The sequence below is a fragment of the Equus asinus genome, chromosome 12 (genome assembly GCF_041296235.1).
Source record: "Equus asinus isolate D_3611 breed Donkey chromosome 12, EquAss-T2T_v2, whole genome shotgun sequence".
Lineage (NCBI taxonomy): Eukaryota > Metazoa > Chordata > Mammalia > Perissodactyla > Equidae > Equus > Equus asinus.
Genome location: NC_091801.1, coordinates 65369463 through 65389502, shown reverse-complemented (window position 1 = coordinate 65389502; position 20040 = coordinate 65369463). Strand labels below are relative to the sequence as shown.

Sequence of the window (20040 nt, the reverse complement as noted above, 5' to 3'; positions counted from 1 at the left end):
TTGGGAAAACTGAGGACTATGTTCTGCAGGGGACACTGGGGCACAAGCTGTCAGGAGCAAGACAGGAGTTGGTAGGATCACAGGCTTCAGAGCTGAACAGGTGTCTGCATCTAGAGGCTCAGATGCTGTACACATGACAAAAGTTATACTGGTGTCAATTAAGGAGAGAAGTATTTACAGTTATGACATTGTTCACAAAAGACCTCTGTTCTTTGTGCATAACACTCTTCTTTTGGGAGATTAGATAAGATAAGGTATCTCTCATTCCCGTCATACTCTCTCAAAGCTAAGCCTTGGTGTAACTACAGACCTGTTTTCCTTTAACCAAAATCGACACAATATTGTGTGCCAATGTGTTAGTCCTTGACTTTAGCAAGCAACCTTGTTCCCTTATGTTGACATTGCAATAGTATCCTGGCCGTGTCTAATTTTCTTTCTGCTTTGGATTTGGCCATAATAAAAAGCAAAACAGAGCTAAAGCATATCAGAGGACACAATGGGAAAAATCCCAAGAAATTCTAAATTGAGAAAGTAAAAAAATTGTGTTAGATTATGGCTGCAGATACAGATTATGTTTGAAATATTCGTTACCGAAAGTAGACTGAGAAAATATTCTACCCCATCCTTATTTTTTTTCTATTCAGAAAATTTAACATTTAGGAGCTAAGAATGATTATACTAGTTGAAATCTTCAAAATTGTCATCTAAAACAATAGGGATAACGATAGCAAGTGCATTGATTTTGGGGGGAGGATTAAATGATCTAATAGTAGTAAAGAACAGCCTGTCTATTTTCGCCTGTCCAGTACTCAATTCCCCATGGTAACAGAACTTTCAAAAAACTTTTTTTAGGGGCTGGCCTGGTGGCGCAGCAGTTAAGTGCACACGTTCCGCTTCGGTGGCCTGAGATTCACCCGCCGGATCCTGGGTGTGGCTATAGCACTGCTTGGCGGGCCTCGCTGTGGTAGGAATCCCACATATAAAGTAGAGGAAGACGGGCACGGCTGTTAGCTCAGGGCCAGTCTTCCTCAGCAAAAAGAGGAGGATTGGCAGATGTTAGCTCAGGGCTAATCTTCCTCAAAAAAAAAAAACCAACTTTTTTTATTTGGTGGAACAATGCCCCTCCCCAAATTGATGAGTCTGTCAGTCAAAGGGTCCTGCCCATCCAGAGTCAAGAGGTGGGCATGTGACCCAGGCTCAGCCAATCAGAGTCGCTCTCTAGAGTTAAGCATCTGGAGAAAGTGACTGCATAGGCATAGAATAGCTACAACTATGTTTCCGCTGTAGGTGGCTGGAAAGGATTGTTTTTAGTTACTAGTTCTGGCACTTCAATCCCCAAGAGCTGCTCCAGTTCTTCTTCTCCAGGCAGCCTGGTTTCTCAATGTTTCCTTTAACTGTCAGCTGGCTCTGCCATATATTTGAAGCCCATGATGATTGGGGCTACTTATATTCAAAGAACTTTAGCTGGTATAAATATCAGCATCGTGCCCAGCAAATGGCAAGTCCTCAATAAGTTGTCATTACTGTCATTCATTCATTCAATACATTTTTTACTGAGTAGCTAACACATAAATGCCAAGCCACTGGGGATACAGAGATGGAGAAAACAAATTCTCTGTCCCCAAAGCACTTATATTCTAATTAAGGGTAAAGGAAAACTAAGATACTGGGTACCATCTGTAATGGAAAAATCTGCATTTTGTCACTTGCAAGAAGTTACCAAAAGCAAAAAGTAAGAGAACGTGAGTAGGAGAGTCTTAATGGAGAGGAAGGGAGGGTGGAAAAGCAAGGATAGGTTGCCATTGACAAAGACTTTCTCCTCGTCCTAACTTTAGTCAGGTTCCTCTAAGCCCTCTTTTCAACTAGGCCTTGACTTTGGCCCTATCCTGCCTTTGGCCTGCCCAGTCCAGTCGTAGCAAAGAATCCTACAAAGTCAGTTTAGTGAGACTCCTCCAGCCTTGATGTCTGATCAGTCTTGATATATGACCAAGTTCCTCAACCTCCATCTTTGATGTCTACATCCTTGGGCGGCCTTTACCAAGAATTCTCTTAAATTGGCTTAGCAAGAATCCTGCTACCCTTGATGTCTCCTATAATAAATTTCCATCCACTGATCTCCTCACCCTGTTCCATGGCTATAAATCCCCACTTGTCCTTGTTGTATTAGGAGTTGAGCCCCATCTCCCTCCCCTGCTAAAACACTCCTACGGCAACAATCTTGAATAAAGTCTTCCTAACTGTTTTAACAAGAGTCAGATTAATTTTTTTCTGCAAAATAATACAGTCTTGGGCAAATTGCAATTTTGCCCTTAGCCTCAATCATCAGTGCCTTTTTTCTTTCTTCCTTCCTCCCATCCTTTCCTCCTCTCTCTCTCTTTCTTTGGCTAGGCTATCCCAGGGTTGGCCTGAATTCTGTCAGTGATCTTAATTACTGGAAAGAGGGGTTAATTCCTGTCTGGATCTGGCATCTAGCTTCCGTTGCAACAGATCCCAAGTTCTCTCTTCATGGCTATGAGAGCGAATGTCTCAGTGACTGTCTTCTACTGGAGAATGGGATGATCACAATTACCCTTGAGCAACTGGGAGGATTAAAAAATAATATATGTAAAACTGCTTTGTGTATTGCAAAATGTTATATAAATACTTTTTTTAAACAAAAGAAAAAGAAAGAGGGATTGATGAAGTGTTGAAATCGTTGAAGTGCACTGACTAAATCTTTAAAAGAGGAAATTATACGCCTGGACACAGCAGCAGTAGCCTGATTACCCAGGGTCAGCTGCTGCAGCTGTGAGCAATTTACCCATGTGATTTTCTGGTTTCTATCTCCCTCCATTTAAGGATAAGATAGCTGGATAGCAGCTAAAGCAGTTGAAGAGGATATTTTATGTGAGTAACGAAATGTGTTCATCACATTTGCAAAGGTCACACAAAAATCTCAAGGCACTCGGTCATTGTTTGAGGAAAGGGAATCATGTATATTTTATAAGCTAACAATTTTTATAGTTCTAACATCTGCCAGACTGTGTGAGCTGATGCAATGAAAGTTGAGAATTTTTTTCCCAGTCTAGTAGAGCTGAGAATTAGCATCTAATCTTCTTTAGTGATTAGCAGCCAGATTGCCTTGATTTGAATCTTGAATCTACCATTTACTAGCTCTTATCTTCAGCAAGTTACTTAACCTCATCTTAAAAATGAGAATAATTATGATACTTACTCACAGAGTTATTGAGAGGAATAAATGAGTAAATGGGTAGAGTGATTAAGAACAGAGTCTGGCGTACAATAGGGACCCTATAAATTTTAACTGTTATTTAGAGTTAATCAGATCACGTACAATAGCTGGCATTGGAGGGCCGTAAGTGGTAGACGCTGTGCTAAAAGCTTTTGCCAACCACTAACATTCAATTCTTACAGCAGCTCTGTGCAGGAAAGAGTTACCATAGCAGCCCTGATACAGAAGGGCCTGCTCGTGGGGCTGGCCCATGGCTAGTATCTGGGAACTAGGCTTTTGGAAGGTTCCCTAGGTTACTAACTGATAAGGCAACTTTGCCCACCTGGGGCACTGAATTCTCCCATTCCAGCCTACCTAGAATGTTTGTACAAACACTATGATTTATAGAGAACACATGTTTTCCCTCTGAGAGTCTGGAATGCTGGCAGTTGTGGCTGGCCGAGCAGGCAGAGTATACCTCCATGAGCAGCTCCCAATAAAAACCTTGTGCTCTGAGTCTCAAGAAGGCTTCCCTGGGCAGAGACATTGGCCATGCATCACTGTAATAAATCTTAGCCATGAGTCCAACTATATGTTGAGTCCTTCTAGTACGTGTGGGTGGTCATAGACTCTCCCCCCAAAAATCCTGAAGATATATAATGTGACTCTAATTTCATAAATTTAAAAACCTGAGGAATGGAAGTGTCAAGACGTAGACATGGTCACTCAGTAGGCGAAGGAGCTGGGACCTAAATCCCGTCTTGTCTTCCTCGAAAGACCAGGTTCATTCCACTGTGCCAGGCAGCCACACCCGATTACATACGTCCTGGGCCAAGGAAAACTTCTCTCTAAGGCACAAAGCCTAGGAGCTACTGGCTAGCTATGCAACCTTGGGAAAATATCTCAAAGGCTTTGAACTTCAGACTTCCTCACTGTAAAACTCCCTTCCAGGAGGGGCCAAACAGAACTGGCTTCTTCCTCCAGCAGGGACAAGGGGTAACGCATGGCCGATGTCTCTGCCCAGGGCAGCCTTCTTGAGACTCAGAGTAATAACAATAATACCAATGTCCTAGAATTGCTGTGAGGATTTAATGAGATTCACATATATACGTCACATATGTGAAGCATATACATGTTAAATACACAATATATTAAAATCTATAAAGTATTTAGCCCAGTGCCTGGTACACGGTAAACCTCAATAAATGAAAAGCTAGATAACTACGTACATATATGGCCAACAAAATCCATTTGTATAAATATGTACATATATATATATACATGCATGTATACATACACACACACATATACAGATGAAGTTAATTAGTCATCCAACAAGTCCTGTCTTGATTATAGAGCATCATTCACCACTCATAAAGGAGGCTAGTTAGGATTTCATAAGTGGGTCTAATTTTTTATGCCTACTGGTTTCAATCTAGGGAACCACTTTTATCCAGAAACCTTCCGCTTAAAGCCTAAAGGCTGACTTTCTTTAATGTTTAACCTGTGAAATTAATTATTAGCTAGACAATTCAGAGCTTTGCTTAAGACACTAACTAGGATTTATCATTAGCTCTAACATGATCATATATAGTGGCTCTATTTTCATATCTCAGATTAGAACGTGTGAGCTAGCGATGAATTACTGTGCTGGGAAACTGGAACTCCGTTGGGAACTCGACTTTCTATGTACAGAATATTCAATCCTCCTAAAACTATGGAAAGGAAACTTCAGTGGTTAAGATCTGCTGTCAACAATGCCTTATTTTATCCTTTACTCTGTGACTTTATGGAATTTATGTTTATAGTGTTGCTAAATTATACTGTAATTGAAGTATAATTACTCACTGTTTGGAAATCATTTGGAAACAATGATTGCAACCTCTCTCTTCTCTCTGAAGTTGAGATGTACAGGATGAGCCAGTAGATCATAGTATAAGAGGCTGGTTTTCTCCTAGAACTTGGTATCACCTGACTTTTTCTGTCTGGAGCAGAGATGAGATGACAGAACCAAGTCTAACCCAAACACACCGTTTTTCACTGTGGAAAGCCTCAGTCACTCCAACCAACTCCAAGTTCACATTTATTAGCAAATATCCACCCAAGTGGCCTCAAATGATTTAACCTATTGGTGCCTCAGTTTCCTTATCTATAAAACGGAGATAAGAATACCTGCCCTATAGTTAAGAAAACTATATTATACATGCAAAAATTTGTTAAGAGGGTAGAATTGATGTTATGTGTTCTTACCAGAATAAAATAAAATTTAACAACAAAAGAAGATCTGCCTCAAAGAGTTTAAGAGGTTTAAAATAAGTTAATATGTGCACAATGATTAGAACAGGGCTTGGTACATAGTGTAAAATAAATAAACAAATTTAAAAACTATACAGTACATCTTCTACTGTTCTCTGATTGCTTCTATATCCATCTTATATTCCTAACAAGACTATAAGCTATTTAAGACCAGGGACCACATTGGCGCTATACTCTTCTATCTGCCTTCCCCACCTCAGTGAACTTAGCCCAGCAGTAGACATAGGAAGTGGTCAATAAACAGTTGTGAGTTTGATTGTGGCAGCATCGCATAGGAGAAAAACCCTGGAACATACTGAATGGTTTGAGTGACACTTTAACCAAGGCCTCTAGATCAACGGCTTTCAAAATACTTGACCCCAAAACACAGTTACAAATAATTTTTATGTTGCAAATCAATACATATATGAATACGTGCAGATATTTATATAGTGCATATCTAACTGAAATAAAAGTTTTACAAAACAATACTTACCCTTACTACATAAAACGTGCTCTGATATTTTCTATTCTAGTTAAATCCAGTGCAGTGTCTCTCAAAGTTTAATGTGCATTCAAATCACTTGGGGGTCATGTTAAAATGTCGATTACATTCAGCAGGACTTGGGTAGGAGCAGAGATTCTTCATTTCTCTCACGCTTCCCAGGTGATGCCATGGGTCCATGGACCGCACTTTTGAGTAGTAAGAGTCTAGTCTAGTAAATTTAAACTCTTGTTTAATGCTGGGAATGGCTCTCTAAATTTATTTCACAACCCACTAAAGGGCTGCAATCTACAGTTTGTAAAACATTGCGCCAAATAATTTTGAAAGTTTCTTTTATCTCTATAATTCCGTTGTTATCTTCCTAACCTTGGGACAGAAATCCTAGCCCTGCATAGAAGCGGGGGTAGGGGAATTCACAGCAAGAATGACTCAAGCACCACCATTCATATTGACTCTTGGGCTGAAATGCCTATCTGGTTCCCAGACCTTTCCTCACTGTTCCAGGCCTACACCTTGCAGCTATATTAATAAACTGATTGAGCACTTTTTAAGAGGAGGACATTGAACCAGGCGCTTTATATCTCTCCCATTTACTCCTACAACCCACCCTACGAGGGTATCCCCATTTTACAAATGAGAGAAGGTAAGGAGCTAATAACTGATGGAGTTGGGATTCCAGAGCCCATGTTCCACTGATAGCCAGCCTCCAAGATGGCTCCAGGGATCCCTGCCTCCTGGTATTCACACCCTACTGTCGTCTTCTCCCTTGAAAAGAGCTGACCTGGTAACCCATAGAGTACTGAGGAAATGACAGTGTGTGACTTCCAAGGCTCAGTTAGAAGACATTGTGGCCACCGTTTTGCTCTCTCTTGGATCACTCTTTCTGGAAGAAAGCAGGTAGCCACGTTTTAAGAATTCTCAAGGAGCCTTATGAAGAAGTCCCTACAGCAATGAACTAAAGCTTCCTGCCAATAGTCAGCACCAACTTGTTAGGCACACAAGTTAGGCACACAATTAAGCCACTGTGGAAGCAAATCCTCCAGCCTATCAAACCTTCAGATCACTGTAGCCCTGGATGACATCTTGACATCAACCTCACGAGAGACCCCAAGCTAGAACCACCCAGCTAAGTCTGTCCCAGATTCCTGATCCAGAGAAACTGTGTGAGAGAATAAGCATTTATTATTATTTCACACCATTAAGTTTTGGGGTAATTTCTTAAGCAGCAATAGATAACTAACAATAGTTCTTAACCAATAGATTATATTGCATCATGATGATTCAGCCCTAAAAGGAAAGTGAAACTTTTACGAAGCCCTTTTGGATTACCTCTTCACTGTGGCAGCTTGTATGATGCTTCAGCAAATTTTCATTCTCCCCTTGCAATTGACTTTCTGAGAGGCATCTACTTCCCATCCAGACTTGACCAGAGGACTTGCTGTAGCCAGTTAGAGATGGGAGTTGTGATGTTAATCATATCCAAACAGAAGTTTTTGGAGACACTACAAGAATCTGCCTGCCCTCTTTAACTTCTGCCCTCATCTGTAAAAACACTATATCCCAGAGAGTGGAAGTTCCTTTAGGCTGGGTCCAAGAATGAAAAGGCGTAGAATATTTACCTCCACTTGACCTCCAGCTTGGAGACAAGCCAAGCCGAGCCCAGTCAGAGGCACAGTTGACTTATAGATCCATGAGTGAGAAATAAATGCTTGCTGTTGTAAGCCACAAGATTTTAGGGTTGTGTGTTACCACAAGCAAAGCTGACCCATACACTCACCATGCTGTATGATGCCATGCTCCATAAGCCGGTGGCAAAGCTGCTCTGCCTCTTTCCTTGTGGTGGCCTCACCTTCCTGAACCAACCAATCCAAGAATTCAGATGCCATGAAGGTGCGCTCATACTTGACCCCTTCCTCTTCCCTGGGCTGCAGGAGCGTGTTTTCAGGGCTCATCAGCCTGGGAGGAAGAAAGGGAAGAAAAATAGACTTACACAAAAGGAAAATAGCTCATTTGAAATTCGACATCATAGGCTTCTGGGAAGTATCACAGCAAAGCTGTCTGGCAGACAGATGTGGCTGTCATGTCCTGCCACAATGTAGTTTCTAAGAGAAGGATCCGCTTCCGAAGTGAACAAAATGTATTTTCCTGGTAATTAGAAAAAAACAGAAAATTCAATCAAAAACGTTAGCGTTAGCATACTGCATTCAGTTTAAGCATCTTGGAAAGGAGTTACAAGTTACTGACCAAGTCCACTCTATCTTTCTACAAAGGCTAGTATTTCCTTCCTCAAGGCATTATTCCATTTCCCAAATCATTGTGCTAAGACGAAAAGGTTTGTGTCCTCCATAAATTCATATATTGAAATGCTAATGTCCAATGTGATAGAGTATTTGGAGATGAGGCCTTTGGGAGGTGATTATTGCATGAGGGTGGAGCCCCCGTGATGAGATTACTGCCCTTACAAGAAGAGACACAAGAGAGTTGGCTTCCTCTTTCTCTCTTGTGAGGATACAATGAGAAGACTGCAAACCAAGGAGAGCTCTCATCAGACCCCTGATCTGCTGGCACCTTGATCTTGGACTTCCCAGCCTCTAGACTATGAGAAATAAGTGTTTATTGTTTAAGCTATCTAGTCTCTGGTATTTTTGTTAAAGCAGCCTGAACGGACTAAGACAACTACTTTGTAATTGGAGGTCACTCTTTCACAATCCCCTGTTTGTACAACAGCCTGTTTCTCAGACCTACCTTCCCAAGCATTCTTCAACTCCTCTGGTTTCTGTCCTCACCACATCTCTGAAATAGCTCCCACTGGGAGCATAACAGTTCCCATGCATCTATATATGATTGGCATTTGGTAAGTCCTCATTTTGGTTGACATTGATAGCATTAGATGCTACTGACCACTCCCTTCAACTAGATGGACATCACACTGTACTGGTTTCCTTCTTGTCCCTAACTCTTTCTCACTTACCTTTGTGTTGGCTCTTCCTCACCTCCCTGGACTTTAAAGGCTGGAATCCCTTGAGATTCAGTTCCCCAAATTCTTCTTTTCTCAATCTATAGTCTCTCAGGCAAGTTCTTTCATCTCCCTGCCTTCAATTACCATGCATGCCCCAAGGATTCCCAAATTTATATCCCTAGACCAGGCCTATAGTCCCAACTCCAGACCTTGGTATTCACATGGACATCTCAAAGACACCTCAAAATCAACAAGCCCAAATTTGAACTCATGTCCTTCCCCACAAACCTGGTCCTGTACCCATGAGTGCTTCCACCATCCGGCCAGAAAACAAGGCATCATCCTTGACACCTCCATCTTCCTCATCCCCCTGCTCAGTCAGTCAGTATGAACCATGAATGCTATCTCCCAAATCACTCTCATATGTGTCTAGGTCTTCTCATTCCTGACACCGCCACTACCTTAGTCCGAAATACCAACACCTTTAACCTAGATAATTATGGTGGTTTCTTAATTGGACTGTACTATGTACCCATTCAACCCAACCTCAGGCACCTAAGTCCAGACACAGCAATTAAAATGATCTTTTTGAAATTCAAACCTGATAATGTCCTCCTCTTGTTGAAAAATACACTTCAATTGCTTTTCACTGCTCCTAGGCTAAGGACCAATATCCTTTATATGGCCTACAATGCATGCATGATACTGCCCCCTGCCTCCTTAGGACCATTATCACCTCGGACCTCTGTATACTCCAGAGATGCTGGTCTTCTTTCAGTTTCTCAAACATATCATGCTCCATCTACCACAGGGCCTTTGAATATGTCATGCCCACAGCTGGAATGCTCTCCACCACTTTTTCCTGCTACTCCTCCACTCCTCAAGCCCACTTAAACTCCTTATCCTTTGTATGTCAGTTAGTGTCACATCTCTATTAGGCCATCTCATTACTCCCTGTAGAGTTTTTGTGATTATCAGATTAAATACTACCTCCCCTACACAAAAATTATAAGCTCCATCAGGGTAGAGTCCATGTTCATCCATAAAACTTTGTTTAATGAAAAATGGAACCTCATAAAGATGCCACAATCATTGTGTCATCTTCCTCTTTAAAACTATTCCTGATAAGTTCCTGTCTTCTAAAAACCTTCATTTCTTCTCAAACTAACAAGAGCATGCAACACAAATTTGTATCATTTCATTCTAGAGCAGGAAGAAATCTTAGAAATCATTGTAATCCAACTCCTTTTCATCCACGTGAGAAAAATGTAATTCTCATCAAAATGAGAAAAGGTGAATGACGGCATTCAGTTTTGTGGGGAGGAAATTTACTCAAGGTCATGTAAACAAGCACTTTAGACATATTTATAAATCATTTCATTGGGGGGTAACTGAACCTGTGTACCCGAATGTCCATTCACTTGATGTTCATTTTCAACGCTTTCAGACTTAGAGCCCAATCCTGTGGCGGACATGACATTGGACTAGGAATTGGAAGACTTCAGTTTATTTGGATGGGTCACAGTAATTGTGAGGAGTAAAGCAGGCCACTTTTTTTTTAGCCTCCTTTTTCAAGAGTATAATGATATCTTCACCCAGCTGTTGTGAGAATCATATGTGTGTGGAAGTGAAACAACCTTATAATACAAAAGACAATATATATATATACAAAATGTTACACCAAAATAATCATTGTGCCTACATCAGGGCATGATGAATTTGTGCCTAATAGCTAGGAACTGATGAAAATGAGACTCCCTCAAGTTCCCTCCACTCTTCCCGTGGAATCTTTAGAGTTCTACTATTTGGAAGCCAAACAAGGGGCAGAGGATTGGGAAGTAGCAGATCTGGGACCCCACAGCTCTGCCACAAACTAATCACAAATCTCACTGCCTTAGTGTCTCTCAAACCCATAAGAAATGAGGAAGACAATGCCTATTCTACTTCTTTCACTAGATTGCTGGTATCATTAAAAACCTCTGGGGAGGGGACGGCCCGATGGCCGAGTAGTTAAGTTTGTGGGCTCCCCTTTGGTGGCCCAGGGTTTCACCGGTTCAGATCCTGGGTGCAGACATGGGCCGGCTCATCAGGCCATGCTGAGGTGGCATCCCACACAGCACAGCCAGAAGGACCTACAACTAGAATATACAACTACTTACCAGGGGGCTTTGGGGGAAGAAGAAAAACAGGAAGATTGGTGACAGATGTTAGCTCAGGTGCCAATCTTTAAAAGAAAAAAAAAGCCTTTGGGGAAAAAAGTTCTAAGCATATATATTATAAATGTATGCTCTTATATTAAGAGTATTTATATTAAACTGGTAAGAACAGATGCTGCAGGTGATCTTAGCCAAAAGCCCGGGAAGTGATTAAGCGTACTCATAAAAGCTATTAGCATATAACAGAACTCATTAAAAAGCTTCTTATTTGGCATGTAACAGAACTCATTTAAAAATCTTCTTATTTAGACCTTTCCCCAAGTCAATCCTCTTTTGCACTTTAATCCATCCCTAGAAATAGCTGCTTACTAGGCTGATTTCCAGGGTTAGTAACAGCTGGTTGGTATGATAAGAATTATATTTAATATAATAATATCCAGGCCCTTCTTAGAAGGTGGAAAGGACAACTGCCACATATATATCAACACAAGTGGCAGAATCACAAGGACATTCTATAGGCGATTATGTGCAAAAATGGCCATGACAGCCCCTCTCATGCTTCTCTTCGATGTGACTTCACTGGTTCTCTCACCAAGAGGTTGAATCTATATCCCCTTCCCTTGAACCTGGGCTGCCTTCGTGACTTGCATTGACCAACTAAATGCAGCAGAACTGACATTACATGACTTCCAAGGCGAAGCTTTAAGAGAGCTTGCAACTTCCGCCTTCACCCCCTTGGAATGCCATACTGAGACCACCATGCAAGGAAGCAAGTCTAGCCTATGGGAAGTGCAGGAGCCGCATGGAGGAGAACTGAGATGCTCAGATGACAGCCAGCACCAACTCTCAGACAAGTGAATGAGGCCATCCTGGACCTTCCAGCTCAGCTGACCCTCCAGCAGGCATATGAATGAGCCCAGGTGAAACCAGGAGAGGAAATGCCTTGCAACCCACACAATCAGGAGAAATAATTATCATTGTTGTTTTCAACTACTAAGGTAGGGGGTGATTTGTTTTGTAGGAATAGATAACCGGAATATATTCATACCAACGGGCAATGGCAAAAAGATGTGAAACCCTGCAGACAGAGACAGACCAGGAAAGGACTGAAAGAACAATGAATGAATACTGGAATGTCCCAGAAATAAACTGCATGGAATAAAACTATGTGGAGCTAGACCTGGGAGACTACATCCGTGATGGGAATCTAGAAAAGAGAACTGAAGGGCCCATGCGCGTGCCAAAATAAGGAATACCACCATTTCTTCATTTCTTTTGACCCTTAAATAAGGTATTTTGAAGTCAAACTAGAGGAAAACTATCCTCCTCAGATTTCTGGTTTTAGATGTTATTTCCCTAAGAAGTCTTCTCTGCTCCCAAAAATCTGGACCATGTACCACTTCTAGGGCTCCCATAGTTCCCTGTGAGACCCTTCTCAGAGCCCTAGGGACATCACCTACTCACTTAACTATAAGCTTTCTGAGACCAGGGTCCCTGCCTATGTGGTTCACAGCTGTTTCCTAGCATAAGTCGTCAAAAAGTATTTGCTGAACAAATACATGGAACTTATTTCTATGCATTCCCCTGCTAACACATTACTATCCAAGAATATATAAAAATGATCCCCTCAGGATGATGCTGTGTGCAGATAAATGAATCAAGAGTTTCTGTCCTATTGATATTCTCCATTTAGGATACAGACGCATGGACTGGCCCGGTGGCGCAGCGGTTAAATTCGCACGTTCTGCCTCAGCAGCCCAGGGTTCACTAGTTTGGATCCCAGGTGCGGATGTGGCACCACTTGGCAAGCCATGCTGTGGCAGGCATCCCACGTATAAAGTAGAGGAAGATGGGCACGGATGTTAGCTCTGGGCCAGTCTTCCTCAGCAAAAAGAGGAGGATTGGCAGCAGATGTTAGGTCAGGGCTAATCTTCCTCAAAAAAAAAAAAAAATCAGCAAATGCTGAGACTGTTAAAAAAAAAAAAGATACAGACGCAGACGCCTGGACTTTCTCTGTCTAACCACTCTGTTCCTTCAAGCTCAGCGATTTTCCCTCTTAGGGTGTGGGGAGGACAAGTGGATGGGGGTTTATTTGTGTCATTTCTTGTAACCAGAAACATGACCTGTCAGCCCTCTAAAGCTCCTGCTAAGTAACTGGTGGCCTCTGGACAAGCAGCTGGTTAACTGATGCCACGAACGTGAGCTTAAGAGACCAGTTGGCAGCCCTGCTTAGATGGGTTCAACTTGCCATTTGAAACGTGTGCCACCACCCTTAGCTCTCCCTTATTCCATTTCTCCTTAAAATCAAGTAATATCCCTATCCAAGTTCCTCTGTTTACGACAAAGTCTGTCAAGGAATGTGATTTTAGTATTAACATGTCGCAACGTTAAAGCAAGAAATTGACTTACTACTTGTTCCAATTGTCTTTTGCCATGTAACAAGCTACCCCAAATCTGGTGGCTTAAAACAACCATCATTTAATTATATCTTAGTATTCTGTGGGTTGCCTGGGGCTCCACTGGGCAGTTCCTCTATCACTCTTGCTTAGGGTCACTCATGCAATTGCAGGCAGATGGTGGCTAGGGCTGGCTTTCTGGCACTGCAGTGCTCCTCAGTCAACATAGCCTCTCTCTCCAGTGAGGCAGCCTGGACACTGAGATGCAGAGCTCAAGAGGGAGAAAACAGATGCTGCCAGAACTTTTTTACAGTTTTACTGAGATATAATCCTCTTACCAGACAACTCATTTAACATGTACAATTCAATGCTTTTAAGTATATACACAGAGTTATGCAACCACTACTACAATCCATATTAAAAAACTTTCATCACCCCAAAGGAAGTCCTATACCCACTAACCTTCACTCCCCACTTCCCTATTGCCCCAGCCCTAGGTAAACACTAATCTACATTGTGTATCTATGAATCTGTCTATTATGGACAATTCATATACATAGAATCATACAATATGTGGTCTTTTGTGACTGGTTTCTTTCATTTAGTTTGTTTTCAAGATTCATCATGTTGTAGCATGTGTTTCATTCCTTTTTATTGCCAAATAATATTCCATTGTATGGATATTCCAAATTGTGTTTATCCATTCATCAGCTGATTATATCAGGGTTGTTGCCATTTTTGGTTATTATGAATATCGCTGCTTTGAACATTCATATACAAGTTTTTGTGTGGACATCTGTTTTCATGTCTCTTGGATATACACCTAGGAGTAGAATCCTGCGTCATATGGTAACTCTGTTTAACCTTTTGAGAAACTGCTAGACTGTTTTCCAAAGTGCTATACCATTTTACATTCCCACCAGTAGAGTATGAAAGCTCCAATTTCTCCACATCCTCACCAACATTTGTCATCATCTGTTCTTTTTTTTATTAGGACATCCTAGTGGGTGTGAAGTGGTATTTCAATGTGGTTTTGATTTGCATTTCCCTGATGATTAACAATATTGAGCATGCGTGCATATATACGCTTATTCCATTTGTATATCTTCTTTGGAGAAATGTCTATTCAGATCCTTTACTCATTTTTAAATTAGGTTACTTGTCTTTTTATTATTGAACTTTGTTCTTTATACATTCTGGATGCAAGTCCTTTGTCAGACATGTGATTTGCAGATATTTTCCCACATTCTGTTGGTTGTTTTTTTCACTTCCTTGAAGGCTTTTAAATTGCACATAGTCCAATTTATCCATTTTTCTCTTTTGTTGCTTGTGCTTTTGGTGTTACATCTCAGAAACCATTGTCTAACCTAAAGCCCATGAAGATTTACTCCTATGTTTTCTTCTAAGAGTTTTAAAGTTTTACTTCTTATAGTTAGTTCTATGATCCATTTTGAGTTAATTTTTCTATAAGGCATGAAGTAAGGGTCCAGCTTTATTCTTTTGCCTGCAGCTATCCAGTTGTCTCATTTGTTGAAAAGACTATTCATTCCCTATTGAATTATCTTGGCACTCATGTCAAAAACCAATCAACCATGCCAGGCCTTCTTAATGCCTAGGCTCAGAGGTCACAGAATGTCAACTGCCCTGAATTATATTTGTTAAAGCCATCAGACACAGGCCAGACTCCAGGGGAGGGGACATATGTGCCACCTCTTCATGGAAAGAGCAACATGCACGTCATACGAAGAGATGGAAAACATTTGAAGCCATCCTTGGAGACTAGGTACCATCCTGCTTTATTTTAATTAGTCAGCTGAAAGGCAATTTCAATATTTATAGCTCATTCACAGTTTTTAGTTGTCTCTTCCTCATTTATTTAATATTGTTTACTTTACTTAAAGTACAGGTTAGTTTTAAAAGTATGAGATTAAAGACAAATCTGGTTTCAAATCCCAACTCTGCACACGTTAGCTACATGACTCTGCTTCCCCAAGCGTACACTGAAGATAATAACAGTGCCATCTTGGGGAGTTCTGCAGCTCAAATGTGATAATGCACGAAAGGCGTCAATCACACTGCCGGGTACTCCTTCAGCACTGACTACATTTTACCCATAATGATGGTGATAACAATGATGATGATAAAAGTTTTCTAGATGGAGCCATTATTCAGAAAATCAAAGCCCTTTCTTTGTGGCAAAATGAATTAAGATTCTGAGTGTATTTCTAGACAAAAAATTAAAATTCCATTTAATTAGTAATCAGAAATGTGTATGAGGCTCTGAAAGTCTATATTTTAGAGAACAAGTTCTTTCTTAGTCAAAATTGTCCTGTGCTGGCCTGTAATCATGACAAAAGGCCACACGCCTTATAAGCTGTTGGGCATTAATAATACTCGCCTCCTGCAAGTACTCACCAGATTTTGACGGTGCATGTGAGCTGATTTCAACCTTTCCTGGATATATGTCTGAGTCAGATTTCCCAGACTCCCTTTAACCCAGAGGGAAGGCAGTGTTACAATAGAAGGAACTGCTACATTTACGGGCCAGTACAGGAATAGAAATCAGCTGATAGTGATCTCCTTGTGTATTTAAAAAAAAAACTCAAGAGATGAGAAGGTCTATATAATGTGGGAATATATGTGGATGGCATACAAGGGCTTGAGCTAGGAAGGGACTCAAAATGACCCATGGGCTATTAGGCCGAAAAGACACTTTAGCATTGAGAGAGAGCTTTAAAAAAAAGCCATGTGCTAACATAATAATAAATTATTTTGAAAAGCAAAACATAAAACTCTGTATACATGATAACCATTGAAATTAAAAATTCATTCACCAAAATATTAAAGGAGTTACTTACCCCTGGGGTTAGTTTATGAATGATTTTTCTTTTCTTCTGAATGGAATTCTCTGTTACTCAAATTATTCCCCAGAGAGAGTGTACTACATTTGTAATTGGGGAAAGATGTTATCAATAAAGAAGTTAACTTAAGGTTAAGTTTATGTTTAACTAGATGACTTGTCCCTGAAAATATGCTTATATTAATACCCAACATAAGGGGTGGGGAGAGGGCGAGGTGGATGAGGGGCAGGCACATATGTACACTGATGGATAAAAACTAGATTGTTGGTGGCGAGCACAATGCAGTCCTTACAGGGGCTGAAGTACAATGATGTACACCTGAAATTTACACAATGTTACAAACCAATGTGACCTCAATAAAATAATTTTTAAAAATTAAAAAAACCCCAACATGATAAAATAGCTTCCAATATACAAATTATATATTTAGATGTACGTTTCCAACATACGGTTTGAATGTATAACATTGACTTGTGTGATTAGCAAGCAAGTATTAGGGAAAAATGCTTACATGAGCATGGTATTTTTAAGTACTATGTTATTAGCTACAAAACAGATATTATACAGATAAATTGACATAATTTTCATAATAATTAAGTTTGGAACTAGTAAACAGAAAGCTGTTCAGTTAATATTTATGAGTAAAAATATTACATACTGGAAAAAGTGAGGGGAAAGGAGGAAAACAGTATTTAACGCTCTTTGCTAACAAATATCTTCTACCTTCCTTCACTCATCTCCATTTTATACACTCAATAGAATGTACTCATTTTCATCTTTATTCCTTACTCAGGCTGTTTCTTCCCATTTTCCCTTGAGAAATCCAAACCATTCTTCAAAGAAAGGAGTTCATTGTACAGTGATACAGGTTGTTCACTGCACAAGGGAACCTGGCTTCGGGGACAAACAATAGCTAAAATCCAGCCCTGACTTCTCATGAGCAGTCCTGTGTGAGAGGAGGGACTGCACCTGCCTGGAGGAAAGGGCAAAAAGATGCCTGGGTCTTATTTGCACAAAGGTGCTAAATGAAAAAGTGGGACTCTGTTTTAAACGTCTAGATTAAGTACTAATCCTTGTTTGAAAGTATCCCAATTTAAGTGTAATCCATACAGATCTCCCCCTTTTCTGACCTTAAAGTCAGTACCATGGTTTATATAGCCTCTCAATTTTATTTTATTTTTTTTTTAGGAAGATTAGCCCTGAGCTAAGATCTGCTGCCAATCCTCCTTTTTTTGCTGAGGAAAAATGGCCCTGAGCTAACATCCATGCCCATCTTCCTCTACTTTATATGTGGGACACCTGCCACAGCATGGCTTGCCAAATGGTGCCATGTCCACACCCGGGATCTGAACTGGCGAACCCCAGGCCGCCAAAGATGAACGTGCGCACTTAACCGCTCGCCACTGGGCCAGCCCCTAGCCTCTCAATTTTTAACACACTATTTTTACTCCTCCAGCTAAACTAGAAGCTTCTGAAGGATAGACATCATGTCTTAAACGTTTTTATTTCTTAGAAAACTGAGCCTAGGGAGAGAGTCTATCTCAGGTGCTCAACAAATATTTGTTAATCAACGGACTAAAAACTAAAAAGAATACCACAAGCAACAGTAATGGAGTGTTGTCTTTGAAGGATAAAATCCCTTCCTCTTTGCTTGCTATTTAAAATTCACCGGAAGAAAAACTTTTAACGCTGGTTTTATGCTCTGAAGAGACTGATATTCTGGAAGCTCAGTTGTAATTTTCACATTCCTCACGGTTTTTAGTGGTGTCGTATTAAACAGTCATTTTCAGAACTTGAAATCAGCTTGAGTTAGAAGCCGAGTGCAGATTCCAAGGCCACTGCTGTCCAGGCTACGTTCGGCTATGGTTTCATAACCATAAAATTACACAAGGCGAGAAACCAAGGGTTCTCACACGGAAGTCAAAACAATTCAAACTTCTGTAAGCCTTCTCAAACAACTGTCAAGGGAAGCTGGGTTCTAAAATATATTATAAAGGCTCCTTTCAAGGGAATGGTTATTATTTATTTTGGATGCTTCCCTAATTATTAGAAAATAGAAAAATTTGCTGCCAAAAACAAAGAAAGAAAGGGGGGTAAAGAAAGAAGTTTAGGAGGGGTAAGATGAAGCAATGAAGAAAAATTGAAGACAATACCAACTAGAGAAAAGAAAATGGATACATTTAAAAGGGTTAAGAAAGAAGAATAAAAAACTGAACACAATGACAAGGAGGGACTACTTTTCTGCAGGCTAACCGGCTAGGTGACAGGAAGACTACTTTGCCCTGCATATTTGTGGAAGTGATGTGAAAGAGGAAGGGAAACAGTCTCTGCTCTTCTTTCAACCAAAGTCTTACATTATACAATCGTGACACCCTCTCTGCAAACAGATTTAAAATCACTGCTTTGATCTTCCACGGTCAATTGGTTTTTGACAAGGATGCCAAGGCCATGAAATGGGGAACGAATAGTCTTTTCAACAAATGGTGTTGGGACAGTCAGACAGCCACAAGCAAAAGAATGAAGTTGGACCCATCTCATACCTCATACAAAAAATAACTCAAAATATATTAAAGACCTAAATGTAAGAGCTAAAACCATAAAAACTTTATAGGAAAGCATAAGAGTCAATCTTTGTGACCTGGGATTTGGTAAAGGAGTCTTAGATATGACACTAAAGGCAGAAGTAATGAAAGAAAAAATAGATAAATTGAACTACATCAAAATTTAAAACTTTTATGATTCAAAGATACCAGCAAGAAAGTGAAAAGACAACTCACAGAATGGAAGAAAATATTTTCAAATCATATGTCTGATAATGGATTTGCATCCAGAATATATAAAGAACATTTAAAGCTCAATAATAATAAGACAAATAACCCAATTTAAAAGTGGACAAATGATCTCAATAGACCAAAGAAGATATCCAAATGGCCAATAAGCACATAGAAAGATGCTAAACATCATTAGTCATCAGGGAACTGCAAATCAAAACCACAATGAGGTACCACTTCACATCCACTAGTTGGCTAGAATCAAAAAGTCAGATAATAACAAGTGTTGGCAAGGATGTGGAGAAATTGGAAGATGTATGCACTGTTGGTGGGAATGTCAACTCGTGCAGCCACTTCAGAAAACAGTCTCTCAGTTCCTCAAACCATTAAACATAAAGCTACTATTGATCCAGCCATTCTACTCCTAGGTATAAGTCCAGGAGAAATGAAAACATATGTCCACAGAAAAACCTATACACAAATGTTCATAGCAGCATTATTCATTATTGCCAGAAAGTAGAAACAATCCAAATACCCATCACATGATGAAACTGAAAATATCATATCCATACAATGGAGTATTATTTGGCTATAAAAAGGAATAAAGTACTGAAACATGCTACAACATGGATAAGCCCTGAAAAAATTACAGCAAATGAAAAAGGCCAGTCACAAAGGACCATACATTATATCATTCTATTCATATGAAACATTCAGAACAGAGGACTCTACAGAGACAGAAAGTAATTAATGGTTGCTTAGGGATGGATGGAGGAATAGGGGAATGATATCTAGCTAAGAGGTATAGGGTTTCCTCTCAAGGTGATGAAAATGTTCTAATATTGTGGTGATGGTTCCACATATCTGTGGAATATACTAAAAACCA

At 40.2% G+C, this 20040-nt stretch overlaps 1 protein-coding gene and 1 pseudogene across 1 annotated transcript in view; both read right to left on the bottom strand.

Annotated features, from left to right (window-relative positions):
- Positions 1 to 20040, bottom strand: part of DEPTOR (DEP domain containing MTOR interacting protein) — a 144505-nt gene that overhangs the window by 66360 nt on the left and 58105 nt on the right. The window contains exon 4 of the mRNA XM_014867695.3: positions 7789 to 7967. Coding sequence (XP_014723181.1) covers positions 7789 to 7967 — 179 coding nt within the window. The remainder of the gene's footprint in view (positions 1 to 7788; positions 7968 to 20040) is intronic.
- On the bottom strand, positions 11224 to 11337 carry LOC123275915 (U2 spliceosomal RNA; annotated as a pseudogene).